The sequence below is a fragment of the Salminus brasiliensis genome, chromosome 10, assembly GCF_030463535.1.
Source record: "Salminus brasiliensis chromosome 10, fSalBra1.hap2, whole genome shotgun sequence".
Classification (NCBI taxonomy): domain Eukaryota; kingdom Metazoa; phylum Chordata; class Actinopteri; order Characiformes; family Bryconidae; genus Salminus; species Salminus brasiliensis.
This window is the reverse complement of record NC_132887.1, coordinates 17424749-17444980: the sequence shown is the minus strand read 5'-3', so window position 1 is coordinate 17444980 and position 20232 is coordinate 17424749. Positions and strand designations below refer to the sequence as shown.

At 41.0% G+C, this 20232-nt stretch overlaps 1 protein-coding gene across 2 annotated transcripts in view; it reads left to right on the top strand.

The window, feature by feature from the left end:
* The window catches only part of tmem260 (transmembrane protein 260), a 36994-nt gene extending 17307 nt beyond the window's left edge, over positions 1 to 19687 (top strand). For both annotated transcript variants that reach the window (XM_072689525.1, XM_072689526.1), the window contains 13 exons: positions 3443 to 3620; positions 4310 to 4423; positions 5031 to 5210; positions 6572 to 6612; positions 7629 to 7715; positions 8807 to 8915; positions 9249 to 9421; positions 10982 to 11153; positions 11650 to 11789; positions 13251 to 13427; positions 15262 to 15315; positions 15420 to 15504; positions 16015 to 19687. In XM_072689525.1, coding sequence (XP_072545626.1) covers positions 3443 to 3620; positions 4310 to 4423; positions 5031 to 5210; positions 6572 to 6612; positions 7629 to 7715; positions 8807 to 8915; positions 9249 to 9421; positions 10982 to 11153; positions 11650 to 11789; positions 13251 to 13427; positions 15262 to 15315; positions 15420 to 15504; positions 16015 to 16275 — 1771 coding nt within the window. In that variant the 3' untranslated portion in view covers positions 16276 to 19687. The remainder of the gene's footprint in view (positions 1 to 3442; positions 3621 to 4309; positions 4424 to 5030; positions 5211 to 6571; positions 6613 to 7628; positions 7716 to 8806; positions 8916 to 9248; positions 9422 to 10981; positions 11154 to 11649; positions 11790 to 13250; positions 13428 to 15261; positions 15316 to 15419; positions 15505 to 16014) is intronic.
* The last annotated feature ends 545 nt before the right edge of the window (positions 19688 to 20232 follow it).

Below are 20232 nucleotides of genomic sequence, written 5' to 3'. Positions count from 1 at the left end.
TACTCAATTTTTTTTTTTTTAAATGTCCTTGCATTTGAAGAAACAATGAATGAGCAGGTGTCCCAATACTTTTTGTACTACTAGTACATTCTTAGTAGTTTAGTAGTAGCAGCCTTTTTTAGTAGCAGGGTCTTTTTTATAACTTGCCACAAGCATCAGGAAATTCTTTCAAAACAGTGCTTCAGTAACATGTTTTCTAAATGTAAACATTGCCATTCAACTCTGCTTTTAGAAGCTAAAAGTAAATGATGAGTACTAGACAAGCATACTGCTTATTCTGGCACATTAAAAGCCCTAATGACAGATAAAAATACCTTTACTGTCTTCTAGAGAGATTACTTTACTCCAATGTTGAGGTTATGTGTACATATGCATACATATATACATAGCTACTTTTATCTACATGAATGAGCAAATATTTCTGAGCTGCAGAGACCTTCACGATCACACACACACACACACACACACACACACACACACACACACACACACACATACAGCAGCATGCTGCACCACATTGACAGATAAGAGCATGCATGCCTCTGATGCTGCACTCCAGTGTCACTCACTCCCTCTTATCACAGAAAAGGGAGAGTGAGAAAATCTGAGAGAGAGAGAGAAGGAGAAAGGGAGGCCCGGGTGGTCCTGCACGTGCTAAAACGAAAGATGTGTAACACGCCGCCTGTCAGACACCTTCCCTCAGACGAAGTGACACTAGTAAATAGAGAGATGTCAAGCACTCTCTGAGGGATAGAGATTCAAAGAGGAAAGAGTGAATGTGGCTGAGTGCTCCTGTCAGCCCCAGCTGCTGATGTGAGGGGGGGGCAAGTCAGGCCGGATGTGATATTATTTCACACTGAGGACCCCTACCTCTGCGCGGCACCCCCTGCTCCAGCCCTCCTACCAGCTCCCCCTCCTTCAGTGCGCTGGGGGTTAATTGGCGCACAGGGGGGTTGAATTGAGGGCGCGGGGGGTCCTGCACCTTCACCAAAGCGCTTCTTCCTCACTTCCCTCCCTCTTCATGAGCGGTAAGGAAGAAAGCGGCTGATATCACCACAGACACCCCCAGTACTCTGTGACAACCCATTAGCTCAACTGCACACGCTCACACTTGCGTACGCTGAAAATGCTCCATATCGTCTGAGACGGAAAAAGAAAAGAGAAAAAGGAAAGGAGTGTGAAAATAAGGAAGGTGGCGGGGGGAGGAAGGAAGAGGCGAAGTAGTCAGTGAGCATGAGAGTTCCACTCCCCTCCCCTTTTTTTTCATCCTCACCCTCCTCTCCTCTCTGCTTTTTTTTTTCTCGACTTACTTTGCTTTCCCTGCGAAAGCTCCATTGTTCCCCTTCGCCTAAGTCTCATCAGGCCCTTTTGTGGCCGACTATCACAGCGGCAGGCAGAACGGGCGCTGGAAACGTCTAAATGGTATCATGGCTGGTGATTAAGCGCCGGCGCGCTGCAGCAGCGCCGCCGCTGCTTATGAGTCAGGTCTGATAAGGCGGGGGCCCTGCTCTCTACTCAATTTCAGATACCGTTAATGGAATCTGTCTTGTGCGATTGTAATGTGAGAGCGCCTAATTTGCCATGGAGCTTGAAGCTGTCAGCGGCGAGGGATTGCGGGGTCAGGAGGGACCTGGCAGCCGCTTGGCCCGCGGCGTGTATCTGCGCCGCTGAATAGAGCAGCTCTCCGCCTGTCACTTAGCTGATAGGCTGATGAGGACTCTAAGCCACTCGCTACAATGAGGAGAGGGCCATACTGCCTGACTACTCCCCCCCCTACACCCCCCCACCCCTTTAATTGTCAAGCCCGCAAAATTTTCCAAGCCAGTGTGCTGGTAGACTGGTCTGAGTTTTTTTTTTTTTTTTTTTTTTCCTCTCCTCTCCTCCTCTTCCCCCAAACTAGCTCTCTGCAGCTCTCTCTCAGGCATCATTCTCAACTTTTTTTTTTCTTTTTTTTTTTTCACCCACCCCACCCTTCATTTCTATCCACTCCAGTCTCATATAGATTCTGCTCCCCTCCCTCCCGCTCATCTGGCTTCCTCTACCCCCTGCACACATTCAGATTTGGAGGCTGTTTTTTTCTTAGCCTTTCCTTTGCCGCGTGTGCTCTCTTTCTGTATCTCACCCTGTGTGTCTTTCTAATAAGTGGTGGGTCTTAGCACATGACAGCTTATCCCAAGTTTGCCTTAATTACCGTTAAAGAGATGGGGATAGTGGTGGGGGTGGGGGCTGGGGGAGGGGGGCGCTGGTCTTACGTGTTTATGCCTTTTTAAATAGTAGGGGATATCCTATCTGTACTGGTGTTATACAGGACTGGTATTCTGCTGTAGAAAGAAGAAGAGTAGTGGGGTATGAAGGAGAGGAAATTGATGGGCGTCTGCAGAAGAGTATATTTCCAAAACACAGTTGACAAATTCAGGACACTTTTTTTAGGTTCGTCAAACATTATACATGTGTATATATAGTGTGTGTATGTGTATTGCTTCATATTGAGAATTGTATATGCCTTGCAATATATTCAACCTGAATTCTATACTCCATTTTGACTGGTATTTTAAGTCCCTATGTTTGTTAGAAGTTCTCTAATTTAACACTCAAATATATAATATTGTAATTGTAATCACTTAATTTGAACTATTAAGACTTATAAGGTACATATACTTAGAATAGCTTATATTTATAAGGTATTCTGTTAAACTATGTACCAGAGTAAGAACCCTATATGAACTTAATCAGTGTAGCAGTCTAAACTTTGAGCAGAACAACAGTGCAGTTATTCAGTTGCAGTCAATATTGTGGCCTTTTGGTGAGGGCCAAACCCCCGGAGTGGCCACCAGCTGCCCAACCAGGCTGCTCTCTGTAAACCCCGCCATATGGCCACTCATTACAGCAAACGGACTTAAATTGAATATTTAATTGCCATAATGTCAGACCCTCATGTAGAATCAAGCATGCTTTTTGTATTGCCCTCTTTTTTTTCTTTTTAAAAAAATTACAGGAGTAGCTCAGCTAAACATACAAACATGGCTAACATCAAATGGAAGGAAACAGCTTACCCTACTAGCATAATGCTAATTTCTGAATGTTACCTTGATTCAGTGATGGTAACATTTAACTTTTTATTCTGAACTCTTCCTTTAAGATCTGCCTGTGATTTGTATGATCTGTGGGTGGTGGTATGTATTACATCAGTATTTTATTTTTCAGTGCCACAAAAGTAACCTCTGTTCATTACTGTCATGTACAGTAGAAGTCAGAGACTGTAATCCATACCGGGTTGGGGGATTAGGGATGTGTAGCTTTTGTTTATTAGCTGCAGTGAAACAGAAGCTCAGTGGTAATCCCAAAGAGAGAGAGAGAGAGAGAGAGAAAGTTGGCTCTGTGTGCAGTGACTCAGGTAAGCGCTCACTTTCTGGTCTTGCTTTTTTTTTTTTTTTCCCTTCAGGTTGGCTGGACCTGGCCCGGGAGCCGTGCTGGCTGGGGGCAGTTTTGCTGTATCCAGACTGGTGTGGCAATGGTCAGTAGTGGCAGAGGTGTTCTCTCTCAACAACCTGTTTGTGGGTCTCCTCTTCTCCCTCTTAGCCTGCTTTCATTCTGCAGAGACTGCGGCTCAGAAGATGAAGGTAACGATTAGTAAAACTTGGTTTCTACTTACTTCTGTGGTATTTTACACATTTGCTGCTTTTTAAAAGCCAGTCACAACTGTCATATTAATGCATATAAGTGACTAAAGCTCTGCACATACTTTTGTAGAACAGTTGGCATGTTACTGCTACCGAATTGTACTTTATTTATCGATACCAGTATTGACATCAGTGTTGGCTGATTCAGGTCCGCTATTTGTTCTTTAAAAACGAATAAACTTTATACTAACCTTTATACTTTCACAATTTAAGAGGAACTTCTAAAACAAGAATACCATGTTTAAACTATTCCAACACTGACATCAGACAGTGAGTTTGTGCTATTTCAGGCAAGATTTGTTATGCCATTGAATGATTTTTTCCCCCTCCAATATCTGATGCAGCATCTTCTGCTTATATTGACCCAATACTGAAACTGATATGCCAAATCTTGTATTCTGTATAGGTATAATCATGTTCAACTGATTCTGAAAAAACTGGCAGAGTCATTGAACCAAGCTTGTCTTTAGAGCTAAAAGAACCAGTTCTTATTGGTGAGCTGAGCTGGTGTATATCACAGAACCAAATATTGCAAGATCAGTTTTTTTTTTATTTAATATATATATATATTTTTATTCGTGCATCCCTAATGTGGAGGCATTATGTCATCTCCTTCTGTCTGTCCTCAGTTTTCTCTGTGGGGGGCGCTGTGCTGTGGACTCAGCCTGTGTAACCAGCACACTGTGGTTCTCTATGTGCTCATCATCATTCCCTGGGTGCTGCTCCAGCTCTACATTCACAATGTGAGTACTGAGAAACAGTCGTATTGCAGTCATATTTCAGCATAAAGGTATATGTATGGTGCTGTGCTCATTTAATGTCACAGGCTACATGGTTTGTTGCTGAACCACATTCTAATATTATTTTATGCCTCCATATGGAAACATTATGCATGTAATGTATCATCTTTTAAACAAAATTTGAGAGAAAATTGCCTGACAGAGGGAAACGTATTTAATTGCTTAGCCCTTGTGCTCGGCTTGGACCGCCTTGAAATTAAATTGCTTTGCAAACCAGTTAAGCACTCTATTGGACAGGAATAGCTCCCACTCTGCTGTGATTGCGGAAAGTGTTTAGGAGCTGGCACGCTGCTCTGTAGATTACTGGACACACTGCCAATCTGCAGTGTTTTTAAGGAAATTGCTCCGAGGGAGGGCACACAACCCATTCTGGACTAAGTGCTGTTCCTGTGTATTTGTGGCCTAATAATGTGCTGCTAGAGACTTTAAATTTTCATTCTAATATTTAAATATGACAGTTTTATCATTAAATGAGTATTTGGGGAATGTAGTTGTTGCAAGGCTAATAATTTTAATAATAATAATAATTTTAGTAATGTTGTTCTTTCAGGGCTTATGTTTTTCAGGTTTAGTTTCTCTGGGCCTGTGTTTCCTGGCTGGCTTCCTGCCATACCTCTACCTGCCCATCTCCTCGTTCCTCAACACAGCCCGCTGGAGCTGGGGAGACCAGACATCCTTGAGTGGCTTGATGACACACCTGCTGAGGACTGAATATGGCACATTTAGCCTGGTACACAGTGTTACTAATACAAATATAATAAATCTACGTGTGTACCACTGAAATGCTTGGACACATATATATTGTATATTCATACAAGGGCTTTCCATATTTTCTCGTTTATATTTGTCTCAAACACAGATTTCTAACATTTTCTGCCTTAAAAGATTATAAAAAACAAAATCATACACTGAATGCTTGAATACAATAAACTGTGTCTGCTGTCTATTAGGGCTGCACAATATGAACACAGTGCAAAGTTATTCAGTATTACAATAATGGTATTCTCTTATTTAGCCATGGATTGGTTTGTTGGTAAGTTTATTTCTGTGTAACTAAAAATGAAGTAAAAATGAAGCTAACTAACATTTGTTTTAAGCAAACATCAGAAAATACAACACACATAACAAAAGCTCAATCCATCTCCTACAAAAGCCAGCAAAATTGGCATGCAAAAACCTTGTATTTTCAAAAAAGCAAATTTACAGGAGAAGGAAAACTTTCATGACTTTCAAATGGAAGTCAATGTAAAAGACTCTTCAAAGAGTTTATTCTATTTTATTCTATTATTTTATTTTAAGTCATTTTGGACTATTTATATTGGTATCATGTATCATTATCAGTATCTGTATCATTGTATATCATCGCTGTCCAATGAAAGACATGAATCTCAGATGTTGACTTACAGGAGAAGACAAAAGTGGTCTTAACATAATGGAAGTGAAATGTAAAATAAATGTAAAATATGAGTTTGCTCCAAGTAATTTTGAAGCATTTCTATTGGTCAGTTGAATCCAGAATTATTTGGAGACACAGAAAAATTGGAGACACATAGTTTTAATTGGACAGCAGTGATATATTAATTTTGTTACAACAGTACCAGCTACTGCTTAACACATCCTATGCAACACTAAGAGTGTGAATAATCACATTTGAAGGATGTTTACAGGCTAGTAGTTAAGGACCGAGCAGAACACATAAGCGTGCTTTGTAACTGGCTATTCTGGTCATTCTCTGTTGCACAGTAGAGCACGGTTCAGTCAGCTCTTTGCTGCTCTTATATTAGACACGACTCCTAATGGATCAGTTGTGTCAACACAGCCCTTGACGAGGTGCTCTTTGTGGAAACTTGCAAGTACTGTGAGAACAATAAAAATACGCCGATAGTAGTGTAGCCCTTCTAAGTATTTTGAATTTGGATAGTAGTGTAACCCCTCTATGTATTTTGAATTCTCCACACTAAAGCTGAACGCTGTTCACTATGTGTACTTTTAGCTGAGATCGAAGACCATGTGGAATATCTTGACTGTGTTCTTCCAATGAGCAATGTGTGTGTGTGTGTGTGGATGTGTGTGTGCTTTAATTGATTACAGGCAAAATCAGAGGGAAGTGTTAACCTGCTGAAGATGCTGCAGTAAGTATACCAGCAATAGACTGTAGTAGGCATAATCATATATAGCACTATGGGATCATTATTCATATGCCTTTAAAAAGACATTGTCTTAAATCTCTTGAATATTGTGGTTGATTGAATATGCTGGTCATGCATTAATATGCTCCTTATGCATTAAGTACAGGTTATGATTTCAGTAGAAGACACCTCTTTGAAAGCTTTGCTTTTTTCTCCCGATGTAAAATAGGGTAGATGTGGTGCGTTTTGAGAAATATCCACACTTTACACCCCGCAGTCAACAGATAGCTTTAAAAAAGAAGCTAGAGAGCTGAGAGAAGCCACCCAGCATGCAGTCTTTGTTTTTCCTGTTTCCTCACCTCTCTATCAAAGCAGCATGGCACCTGCTTAGCGGGCCAAATCTGGCTGCTGTGTTTTTAGGCACTCGCTTTTGAAATGATCGCTGGCGTTGTGAGCGTGACAGGCTACTCTGATGACAGCCAGTGCAATATACCAGTGGATCTGGAGCCGCTCCATGGCTCTCCCTCATCATGTGTTTGGGTGCTTTCCTCTCTCTGTCTCTCTCATCTTAAGACAACCTACTACCCTTCACTTCTCCACCCCTATTTCCCATTACCCCCACCAAAGTGATGGACGGCCATGCTAGAGAGAGAATATGACAAGCACGTTGCACTCAGTGTGTAAACCTGCCATGAGGAGCTGACACAGTCTCAAACATTCACTCCCTCTTACAGTGCCTAAATAAGCTGTCAGGAATAGAGATGGTATTAAAGCATATGGCAGGCTGCTATCTCCTGGACCAAGAAAATTGCCCATTGACTGGCGACTGGAGACAGCTGAAAATATTCAAGTGTTTGAATAAATGTGCGTGTATATCCTCAAAAAGAAGTATAAAGTCAATTAAAGGACTACTGCTGGCTTATTCATTTTGATACTCTATCACTCAAGGATTTTAAGGAGTATGTTCATAGTAATAATAATAATAATAATAATAATAATGTGTTTTTGTTGTTTTACAGGGCTCAGTTGAATCACTGTGTGGAGGACCTCTCTATTCCTGTGCTGATATTAGCAGCGTTAGGTCTGCTGCATGCTTCATTAAAAAGGTAGGATTAAGACGAAACACAACAGGCGGTAATGACAGTTTTGATCCGGTCAACCAGTTTTCAGATTTGTTTGATAAGTAACATCTACAGCATCTATTTGTCTTCCCTTCTTAGAAATATCCAAACTCAGCAGAAATATATATTTCAGTTTGGATCCACCGACGCCTAACTTTACTTTCCAAACGTTGGAAACTTTAATGAAGGCTTAGCTCAACCACATCATGTCATTTACCACTGATTGTGTAGAATATAAATGGTGTATTTGAATATATATGCTTTATTTGTCATAACACCATTCCTGCAGATGTGCAGGTGTTCTGAGCTCTCGCTGAACTCTCTCTGAGCTCTCGCTGAGCTCTTGCGGAGTTCAGAGAGGCATTCCTAAATTTGTTTTTTCTCAAAATCAGAAGTTCTCTACATTCAGAAACAAAAATCTATGTTTGTGGAATATGTGCATTCATCCAGTTTTATGTAGAAATTTATGTAGTGAAATCTTAGTACAATGACAATAGTATATCATGATGAGTGGTCTAAAAAATGACCTGAGACTTATGCCATTATAATATGTCTTATAATAGCAGTGCAAAGTTATTCTTTGATTTAAAAAAAAAAAAAACTATTGGATTCCAACAGCATGTTTTTCTTTTAAGTTGTTTTGCTTGAACAGGACTTCAGTATGCAAAAAGAAACATTTTAATTCTTGCTTCATCTTTTACAAGGATTTTTTTAACAAATGTATGCATATTTGATTAAATGACATCTCATTTACATACTAAACCATTTCTTATTTGAGAGAACATCAAACACTAAAATATCAACAACCAGCTAAAAAATAAAAATAAAAAAAAAATGCTCACCTGTACTGTGTTTTCTTAATTGACATATCTATCAATCACAGTTACCAGGAATATAAAGCTGAAGTTGTCATGTTTGTTACCAGATTTGTACAGCTGAAGTTTCCTGTGTTGTGTTCCTTTTGTTGTCCTTTCAGAGTTCAAAGTACAGAATACAAGAGTTTAAAATTATATAAACAATAAACAATACATATGTTCATAATAGAGGAGTAACCTCTGCATGTGTTCGACCCACAGGAGGCGCTGTGCGTTTGTGTGGCTGTTTGCTGCTATGGTCAGTCTGTATTCTGGGTTCTTTGCCTGGAGAGCCAACCTGGACATTGAGAAGCCCTTGCTGCTGGGAGTGGTGAGTGTCCGTTTCGGGATTGCTTCTGTAAAGAAATACTTCTGTAAAGATTAGTTTCAGTCATGTGTGAGATGTAAATTTACAGCTCATGTAGACACTCCTCTCTAAAGTACAGTTCTATGCAGTTACAGATAACACATTTTATCCATGTTAAACACAAAGATGTGCTGCTCAGTATCAGATATGCTATTCTTGAAGAAAGCATATCTGATAAAGTGCTGTGTATTAGCACATTATGTTCGTGAGTGTGTAACAACTTGTTGCGCTCCCTCAACCTCTGACTTATTGTTTTAGGTGCTTAGCAAGGATGCTAATGTACATGTATACTGGCAGGTGGAGCGGTTCTGGCTGCAGGCTGATGCTGGTTTTTGTGTTCTGGCTGGTGTGGGGCTGAGCTGGTCTGTGTGCTGGTTGGAGAAGCGGCTGGGCTGGAGAGCTGTGTGGACCGCAGGGGCGTGGCTCATTACTGCCGGACTGCTCTCACAAATGGTCCACTCAAACTATAGGTAAGCAAGCATGCATGGTTTCACCATTCCAGCTCTGCTACAGGTCACATGTGGAAGTGGTACTAACTTGGATAAAGATATACATTAACATTTAACATGTACAAAAAAATTTAACCTGCAACAGAATGTAAAATAATTGACAGCTTTTTATATTTTTACCTTTTTAGTTTGGTTAAATTAGTTTGTTAGTGTAAATGATTTTAAACTGGTCAAATAATAAGTGTTATCAACAAACACTGTGGAGGTCTTTTCCATATCATTTCTTATAGCAAGAGTTAGAGCTAGACAAGATGACGATATTTTATCGTATTGTGATAAATTTTGTTATTGTAATAGACAGTATGCTTTTCTAAGCATATTGAAGATACTGTTAGTGCTTAATAAACACTGATCAGCTGCAGGTTTCATTATGAACAGTGTAGTTAGACTGGTTTAATTTAATGAAGAGCAGCAGATGTTGAATAAAAATCACTCTATTCAGCACGGGAGAGTATATAAATTGTAGTCTTTAACAATCTGTCGCTACTGATGTTTTTAGTCTGTAATGACATGTATCATGAAAAAAAGTCTTTTAATAATGTGATGCAGCATTTTTACCATATCGCTCAGCCCTAGCAGGAGAACATCATTGCAGACCAGTTACTTGTTACTTGATAGTCTATACATTTGGCCTGCAGTGCATTTTATCATAGTCAGGCTCCAAACAACATTAAAGTAGTATACTATGATGGGGGCTGCACTGGCTATTGAACGGCCAAATATCAGTAGCTTGTTTAGAACATTGCTTCATGCTGTATTTTCTACCATTTCCACTCAGGGGTTCTAGAGGTTGTAGTTTTTCACTCAGCCTTGGCCATGGTAGTCTCTCCCCGAATTCCTCAGCACGCCCATGCTTCATCAGACTTCAAAGCTCTTGGGTTTGCAAAGTTCTGTCTCTTTGACTCTCCATTTGATTAGTTATCCTGGCCTCACCAGTCATGCAGATTAAAGCCGTGGCATTCTGTGGTTGATTAGGCGTCCTGGCCACGGCAGTTGCGTAGATTAGTGCCGTGTGGTTTGGTGCATGGCTGCCTCACTCTGCACTGCACCGCTTTGATCAGCCTGCTGGACTGACGCACTTGTCGGCGTTCATCACACCTGTCGGAGTCTGATTAGAGCAGCGAGGCGCTCCGCTGTGTCATCTGCGAGACTTTCACTCACCACGTGCTTCTCCGTGTGGGAAAGGAGCTGACAGCAGACTGGCTGGAGACATGATAGTGTCACGGATCCCCCATACCTTTCAGCATTATCTCTGTTATGTATATCATTTTTGTTATCATGAATTGAGTTCTCATACATGGGATCATAGAGTATTGTGCAAAAGTTTCGAAAGAGCTGGTTAGAACACGGGTTTGTTTTTTCTTCTCCTTGGTGCACCCTAGCATGGATTTGTTTAATACCAAAACTCCAGCTCACCTTATTTAATGTAAGGAAGTAAGAATTGGAGGTATGGTTATCAGTTGTATGTGTAACTATGACTTCTTGCCCTTTATGTAATGTGTGCATTTCTGTATTTTTCAGAGAGTGTGATCAGAGCAGTAATGAGGTTGTGGAAAAGTTTGCTCGTGAGATTGTGTTCTCGTTCCCAAATGGCTCAATGGTGTTGACACGAGGGGATCTCCCTGGCAACACCCTTCGCTACCTGCATTACTGCCAGGGCCTGCGGCCGGATGTCAGTCTTGTTGACCAGGAGGTCAGTTATGCAGCAGGTCCCATCACTACATCACCTGCAAAGCACATTATAGTACTATTGAATAAAAAATAGTATAGTATATTCAATAGTATAGTACTATTGAATAAAAATAAGTATGTATATTGAATAGGTAATATTATTGATTTGCTATATTTGATTTGATTTACATTTTTTAAGAATAAATTGATTACGTGATTGTGAAATCAGTTACAATTACATGTGCTCTTCAGATGTTTCTCTGGTTGTTTCTATGTGGAAAGAAATGACCAAAACATGCCTAAATGTAATAGATGGAAGTTTACATCATAACAGAAAGCTTAGAATACACAATTTCCACAGGAGTTTTACACTTGTTTTAATAAACTAAAGGTCACAAGTAATTTTATTTATTTATTTTTTGCTACTAGAGATAACTGCAAAGGGTTAATTAAAATCATTATTAGAACTGAATTATGTTTGTTTTATTTGCTGATTATGTTGTTTTTTATTTGCTCAGATGATGACATATAGCTGGTATGTGTCTAAGCTCCATCATCATCTTCCTGGAGTGAGGTTCCCTGGCCGCCTTTGGGACCCACTAAACACGGAGAAGAAAAATAGTTTCAACATTGAGGAGTTTCTCCAGCACAATACGCAGTGAGTTAAATGTGCACATGCTTCCATAGAAAAACACCCTTTTCATTCCATTGACTCGCCCTTCAATACTCTCTCTCTATCCATTAGTACTTTTAGCTCCGTTGTTTCAGCTTAAACCACAGCATTTACATCCTATTATGTCCTTTCTATTTGCTTATACTACACGACACATACCATGTTGGGACAGGAAGGTATATGAAAAGTAAAAGTTGGATTCTATACTGCCTCCCTCCACCAGACGGCAGTATTTCCTTGCCAAAGCCCTGCAGCCTTGTGTGGGGGGCAGTAGTCACCAGAGGCGCTACCCAGAGGACCCAGTGCACTGGGGAAAGCCTGCAGATTAAAAAGGAGAAAAGAGAAATGGATGACAGAAGCAGATACTAAAGACTATTTGTCTGAATACAGATCAGATTCATTGGAGAGCTCTTTCTGACAGCAGAAAATAGCTCTACGTATAGGATATAGTTTTTCATTAGGTTAAGATGGGTAGTTTTGCCCCAGAAAAGAAAATTAAGATTTAGTGTTTTAACATAAACTCTAAACTAATTCTGCAAAATAAAAAATCAGACATCTAATCTAAGCACCTTTTAGGCTTATGTTGGATTTAAAAGGAGTCTATATTTTCCAGCCATGCTCAGATTTCTCCTTTATTACATATCAGTTTGTAAATATTTGTACTTATGATTATCTAGTGTTGCAATTCCCAACTGATGCAGAGCTCTAAATGATTATTCAATTTGAAATGGGGTTTTCTTGTTTTTTGTTTCTGGCTATTTGGCTTAATCAATATTTCTTTAATTACTTGCTCAATCTTCTGCAACAGACTTGAGCAAAGAATCCAGTTAAATTCTGGAAATGGGACAGCTCTAATTGGCTGCTGGTTCTGTTAAAAAAAAAAAGAAAAAAAAAAAAGTCAGCACTTACTGGAAAGAAGACTCTTGAACAGGACGAGTGTAGTTACCATGTAATTATTACCATGAAATGTACAATTCTATACCCCCCCCCTTTTTCTCTCTTTTTCTCTCTGAAAAGGTCTTCGGCATTTGTGAAAAGGTTATGTATTGTGACAGTTAAAATGAATATGTTTATAATGCACATTTAAATAAATACAAATACATTTTAAGAAGTTGTGCATGTGTGCGCGTTAAACAGATTTAGAAATGGTTTTGACGAAGAGCTGTATTAAAAGTTACAATCCAAACCTTGTTTATCTAATCAATCCTTGGTGCAACTAATCAAATCCATATACAGACTGCCGTTGAAAAATATGTCAACTTCCAAACTGGAATTCCTCTAAAAGTGTTCCATCTTTCTTGCTTTTTATTTGCTTATTTGTGCCTTTTCCAAAAATGTTTACCTTGTTTTTACAGGTAAAAAAACACATACTTCTGAGATAAATTAACTACTAGAAAAAAAAGAAAGACACAATCTCTGATGCTGTGTGTGTGTATGTATGTTTAGGAGGCCTGTGTTTGCATGTATTGGTCTGTCAGAGGGGGACCCGAGCTGGGAGAGGACATTTTCCCGTTGGCCATGGGGGGTGTGTGAGCAGCTGGTGCCTGTTACTAGCCGCTTGCACCCTGAGGAGTGGGCACAGCACACACAGCGCCTTTACAACTGGAGCCAGCCACATGACAGGTAACACACCACCTTAGCACCTACTGCATTGTCACAATGCACCAGATCAGAATCTTCATCAGTTTAATTTCACCCCATATGTTTTACATGTACAAGTACAAATGTGGATGTTATGGCTGCAGTTTGCTAATAATTGTATAATGTTTATAATGTTCCTAAATAAGCACATAGTTTAACTGCTTGGCTAGGTGCTGCTACACTTGGTGTGTGTATATATTGCTCTTTTAGTCTACAATGCAGACCTATATACCTCGTTTAGACAACCATCTTGCGACTGCCAGGTTGAGAGTCACTGCTGTTTAACTGCGTGAGCTATTACTGATGCCTTATGACATTTTCTCATGTATTCTATGTACTATGTTTTTGAATTCACAATTCTAAGGACAACTTTTATAGCTGCATACCTTTCATTCAGTCTAGGTTAATGACTGAGTAGCAATAAATAGCCACTTAAGATTAATAACTGAATACAAAGCATGACGTTAAGGGGTAACGCTAGGAATACACTATGTTGGAAAGCAAGATTTAGACCATTGCCATAGAGCACATTGAAGCTCTGATCATCAATTTTTTTTACAAGGTGCACATCCCTACCTTCGCACAGCTTCCGTTCACATATCCCCCATCCCCACAGCTACTGAAGTCCACTTAACCACTGCACCAGCATCCTGCTGGGAAAGCAGCCACCGTCTCCAGCTTCAAAGTCGTTATTAGTCTACTGACCCCACCCTAATGACTTTCTAAACTGCGGCGTGTCAATACGTGTGTATAAAGTGAAATTAGTTCTAGTCTCGGGCGCAGAGGCTCTGCGCGCCTGCCTGGTATTCAGCGGGCTAATCGGGGTTGAATGGTGTGACATTACTCTCCTCTCGGCCGCTACAAGCGTGTCCGTCCCTGCCCGCCAGCCAAATATTAGCGGGGAAGTCACATGCTAAAATATTCCTTTGAAGGAGAGGCCGCACGGTTATGTGCAATGAAATGGAACGGACGAAATGCAGAAATATTTGGGTCATTTAGTGCAGGGAGTGCTTCTAAAGATTGCAGTCTGCTTAAGATCAGCTGTCGCATGTTTTCAGGATGCTAAGAATATGATCTCCAGGATTGCCATTCGTTTCCTTTAGCCCTGTGTGCCAACAGAAAATTGGACACGAGTGCTTGATCAGTACTTCTGCTTGTTCACCGCGTTTAAATCGCTGTATTTTACGTTGGAACACAGTGTATTTTTTTAAATGACATAAGCATAATGTGGTTTCAGTGCGCTTGTGACTCATTTTGAATCACAATAAACTGATAGAACTGATAGTTTTTTTAGTTTCTGACTTTTACCCATTTTCTCCAAATATGAATTGCCAATTATGTAACCCATGCATATTCTGCGCCTATCACATGCAGTGCTCCCAACACTGGGAGGGTAAAGACCAGCACGCGCCTCCTCTTAGCCTCTGTGTAGCCGTCCCATATTTTTTTCTTGAACGCAACCGGGCAACCAATGCTCTCAGAGGAAAGTACCGTGCACCCGGCCCTCATGCATGGGCCAGCAGATGCCAGCACCGGCCAGGGTCGCACTGAAGTGATGTGGGGAGAAAGTGACACCTATCCAATGGCTAGCAGCATGACCGGGATTCGAACCAGTGATCCTCTATTCAGAGGGACCTTATTCCACTAGACCACTCTGGGACCAGAACTGATGTTGTGTAAAAGGATATACTGTATTGAGTAAAACGTAGTTGGATTACAAGCTGAATGCCAAAAATAGAACCTTACACACAGTCTTGACTACAGTGATCATTTAGCTAAGTCTCGTAACTTTCTGTGTGTTCTTCACCCTTCACAGCTTCCCTGCTGGTTCATGGGAAAGAGTGGCCAATGAGGAAATGTGGCAGGCCAGGTAATGTACTCCACTCCACTCTTACCTTATCCTCCAGCAAGCACATAGAACTAAAATTAAATTTCAGCTGGAACCAGAATTCTATTTCACGTCTTGTGTTGTAGGATGAAAATGCCGTTTTTCCTCTTTGACCTTGCTGAGAGGATGGAAGGAGGGGGCCAGGCCCGTCTCTATGACCTCTCTTATAACGTAAGTGTGAGAGTTGCAGCTAGTTTAGCGTTTTACAAATTTATTTTCATGGACCTGTCCAGTTGTTTTTAGTTGATTAGAAATTATGATTGACAAAAGCCATTCTCATTACACCTGTATAGGGTGTCTATTAGGTCCTCTTTGTGTATCATCTGCTTGCTTAATAAGAAATTACTATATTCTGTTTTTAGAGGATTCTATTTTTAAAAAAATCCAAAGGAAAAGCTTATATAAATCATTTCTGGCCTTTATGTTCCCCAATGAACTTGCAGTTAATTATGCCAGCCATAACATGGCCTCTGACATGGATAAAGCTGTATCACATTACATGTTGTTTCTGTTCTATTGTGTATCTTTTTGAAGCTGTTATTTGGCCCTTTTACACTCGCGGCTGTCTTCATCCTAATTTTGCTTTACCATGAAATCAAAACTGTACGTTTAGTTATATTTTTTCAGTTACATTTTACATGTGTTTGTTTGTTTGTTTGTTTGTTTGTTTGTTTTTAACAGCTGTATTGTCAAATCGTGGATGCCCAGGCTGACTATCCATCCAACTGGGATAAGAATCTGGCTCTGGCTGCCGAGCGGTTGCTCCGCTCTGGGGGCGGCAGCCATCAGCCAGACTCTCTCCTGAGCCGTAGTATCCACCACTTCAGCCTATATCTTCAGAGAGAACCCGCAGACTCTCAGAGGCGGGCCATCCGCTCAGCCATCATACACCTCCGCAAAGAAAGAGACCGACTCAGAGACTCTCAGCGACAGAAACACTAGACCTCTGTGGACCCATTCTCAAAAAAACTGGTGTAGGTTTAAACAGCCACAGCGAGATGGACGGAGGATGACGGGGACATCTTTAAATAGTTTGACCGATAAATGCTGATGCAGGTATGATGTGGAAAAAGTGCAGAGAAGGAAAGATCAAATCCTTCACTCTCTGTAAGAACTGGAGACTGGTCAGCATAACAGTGTGAATGTGTATCAGGGTGCTGTGGTCTACCTCAGTACTGGATATAGAAGTAACTGTAAACTATGCTGCTGCATGTCTTTGTAAAATTGAACAGACTGGCCATTGGTTTATGTTATTTGACATGAACTGTCGGATGATGATGAAGGCCTTAACGGGACTCTCTGGAATTTTCAAGCCATTTTGACCCCTTTGTTTACGTTGACTTTATAGTGTACTAAATATTTTCCAAATATTGTCTTTAACTGGTGTAAAAGTTGTGGTTTTCATAAGATTTTGTTATTATAATAGAACAGCCTAGTAAGTTAAAGTCTCCAATATAGCAATATTGTCTTCTAAGATGCTGGACCATGTTTCTTCCGTTGATGTCCTAAAGTGTGGAAGGCCAGATAAGCTGAAATTAGTTGGTGTTGATTGAGGGAACACTTTATAAAGTTATGTTTTTGTTGCATTTGCATAGTTAGAATGTTATTTTTGTTCAGAAATATAATCAATGTTCTTATATTAATGTCCTCTTTATCAATATCCAGATATGTCTGTATATTTTTCTCTCTCTGTGTCTCTCTCTCTCTCTCATTTACTGTAGCTCTCTCAGTCACTCACTCACTAATAATTATCCCTTAGCCCTCCTGCTGTCATGTGTCTCTGGCTCCCACATTAGGAGCATGGCGGTCTGGGATTGAGATTGGAGGGGGAACCCAATTTGGGAGCAGCCATAAGAGATTAAGAATGGCCTGTTAATCTAGGGCAGCCTCTTAAAATGGCCCCATCCTTTTCTGCACTCTACCCCCCCTGCCCCCCATCTGTCTCCACCCCTTCTGCTGCACAGTGCTCTCAGCTCCTTTGAACTCCAAACGCTAATGTATTTGATGAGCCTGTTTATATTTACTTTCATATTCATAAATCTATTTGTTAAGATGACGGTCCAAGCTGGTAATCCCTGATGGATTGAGCTGAGAATACAGTATGTCAGATTGCCAGAGACCCTTTTAGGAGGTGTAGTGCGTAGTGACATAGAACCTCCCACCCCCTGCTCACACATGCACTTACATGCACACACTTAGGCATGCAGGCCAATGTGTATCTGAATCTGTCCTACCTTATACATTATGATTTATAGGCTGTTTTTCTTTCTAGCTGGGATGTTGCATAAGGAAGGATTGCCATATGCTATTTGTTCACTGTGCAGAAGGAGAGTTGGGGAAGGTGCGAAAGTGCTGACGCCCTTTGTGGGGTGTCTCTGAAAAATGATCACAGAATTTTGCTGTTCATTTCTGTCTCCCTGACTCGTCTGTTTCTCTCTCTCTCTCTCTCTCTCTCTCTCTCTCACGATCTCTTTCTGCGCTGACTGTCGCTCTGTTTCTCTGTCCCTCTCTCAGCCGCTCTCTCATCTGAGGGATTGTGTGAACCCATGGAATCGCCGTGACCGCGGATGCAGGCAGGGCGCCACGGCAACACTGGAATGTGGGCCGCCTGAGCAGATAAGAGTGGAGAGCCCAGCCAGCGGGAGGTGGGGGGGATGAAGAGAGAGAGAGAGAGAGACAGAGAGAGAGAGAGAGGGGAAAGTAAGAGAGAAGGAAAAGATAGAGTGTAGAGCCAGAAACACGAGCAGGATGGGACAGGGTAAACACACCAGTGGAGAAGGATTGCAGTCCAAAGGGTGATCTTATTTCATTATTAAAAAAAAGAAAAGAAACCCAAAAAAAAAAAAAAAACACTGGGAAGTAGACGCGAAAGAGCACAGAAAAGGTGAGAAAGGCAGACCAGCTCCTAAATGGCAAACCCTGAGCAAGAGCCAAAAGAGAGAGTGAGAGAGGAGCAGTGGAACAGACACACACACACACAGGAGATGGGAAGCCAGCCTTATTCCTCTTTGCATTTCATTTACATCCCTGGCTGTATCGACCAATCGGATTGGGAGCAAAGCCCGGGGCTTAGGAGGGGAATAAAAAGACAAAAATGCCTTCGCTGCTCTCATCCCTCCCTGATAATACCCCCTTCTGTTTTTCTTTCTCTCCCTGCGCCCGGAGAGGAGTAGATACTGTCCGAAATGCCAGAGCAGAAGCGACACCTCCGCTCGCTGCGTCTCGCCGATAGACCCCGCCAGCGGCACACTGAAAAGAGGGCTTTAGCTGCAGGGCCTATCTCCTCTTCTTCCTCCGAAGGGGGGGGGTGTTTAGAGAACAGGAAGGAGGGAAGAGAGGGGGAGAAATAGGAAGAGCTGGCCACTGTACCAACAGCCTTTTATGGAGGGGGTGCAAATGAAACTTTGGCCGCTAGTGCAGATTACTGTTCATGTGTGTATATACAGCCTGGCTTGGAGCCTGTGGATTTGAATGTAATACTAAAGAGCTGGGGAAGATGAGCAGGGTGAAGATGTGGTGCTTTGAGAGGGGGGCTGATTTGAGTGAGGTCATGAGGTCTATTTAGATATTAGGGATGTCAAGTGGTGTGTGTATCAATGTATATTAAGCAGACGACCAATGTTTGTAGTAAATTTGGTAACAATATTAATGCTACCAATAACAAAAAAAAAATTTAGTTGTCTGTCACACTGAATATGTCCTTTAAACTGTGAATTCACGACCAGTGAGGAAAAAAACAGATTTGTATGAAAATAACATTGAATTTAATCAGAATCTGAAATGTGCTATTTTAGTTTATGTATTTACATATGTATTATGTCCCAAAGACGCAATCAAATTGAGTTGAGGTCAGAGAAAAGGTGTCTACCTAAAATGGGAATGCCACAGTTTTTTGTTTTTAATATCTGCATAATTAAATCATTAGAATGAAAAGAAAAATCCAGACATTTATAGTGCTGTGAGATGCTCTGTTCTAGAGAAACTTGCCATGTCAGAAGTGTTTACAGTGGTGGTAAATGGAACCAGAGGTCAAAAGTTTAATCCTCACAAAGCTTTCTCACAAGAGACAGTGTTTTATGATAGTTTTAAGATATTCCTTTGGTCCGAAACATGTTTGTAACATCTGTTAATGTCATGGGTATTGTAAGGCAAAAATACATAGCATCACCAAAATGAGATTAACAGCAGAAAGCAGCACTTTTCTGAGCTTTTAGTGCAAGTAAGCAAGATTGTAAATCAAATAATGTAGCAGAATTTCTATTGACTCATACATCATGAACTGTTTACACAGTGTGAAGGATAGTTGATTTTTGATGTGTTTAATTATGTAGAAAACTGCAAAATACATATTACAAGTGGTTTTGGATGGTAAATAATGTACCTTTTAACTGTAAAAGCAATTGCAGTTGGTTATGTATCTCACAACATATCATTTCACATCACATTCTCTGAAATATTTGTTTACATCTTACTGAGTTAATGCAGTGGATAAAAGTCATTGAAACTCACTACACTGTTGCAGTAAGCATAATGATAACGATTCTAACTCTAAGTTCAAAAGCAGTGCTATACAAATCTACTCGCTCAACCTCTGTTGAACTGCCTTTCACTAGCCTCCACAAGACCCCCCCCCACCCCACAACAACACCATCCTCCTCCTCCACATCCATCCCTTGCTTTATTAAAGCTTCGAACAATGGAGGTAGATACAGTGCGGATTAGGGAGAGGCGGGATTGGGAACAGTCTCCATTTCCCTCCGATGATTCTTGAACCCCTTGCTTAATCCCTGGCTCCGGGACCCACATAGCAGCACTGGGCAGGCCGGAGTGGGCGAGCAGAGGGCGAGAGAGGGAGGAAAGAGGTTTGGGGGTGGGGGTTAACAGTGGGGAAGCTGTGAG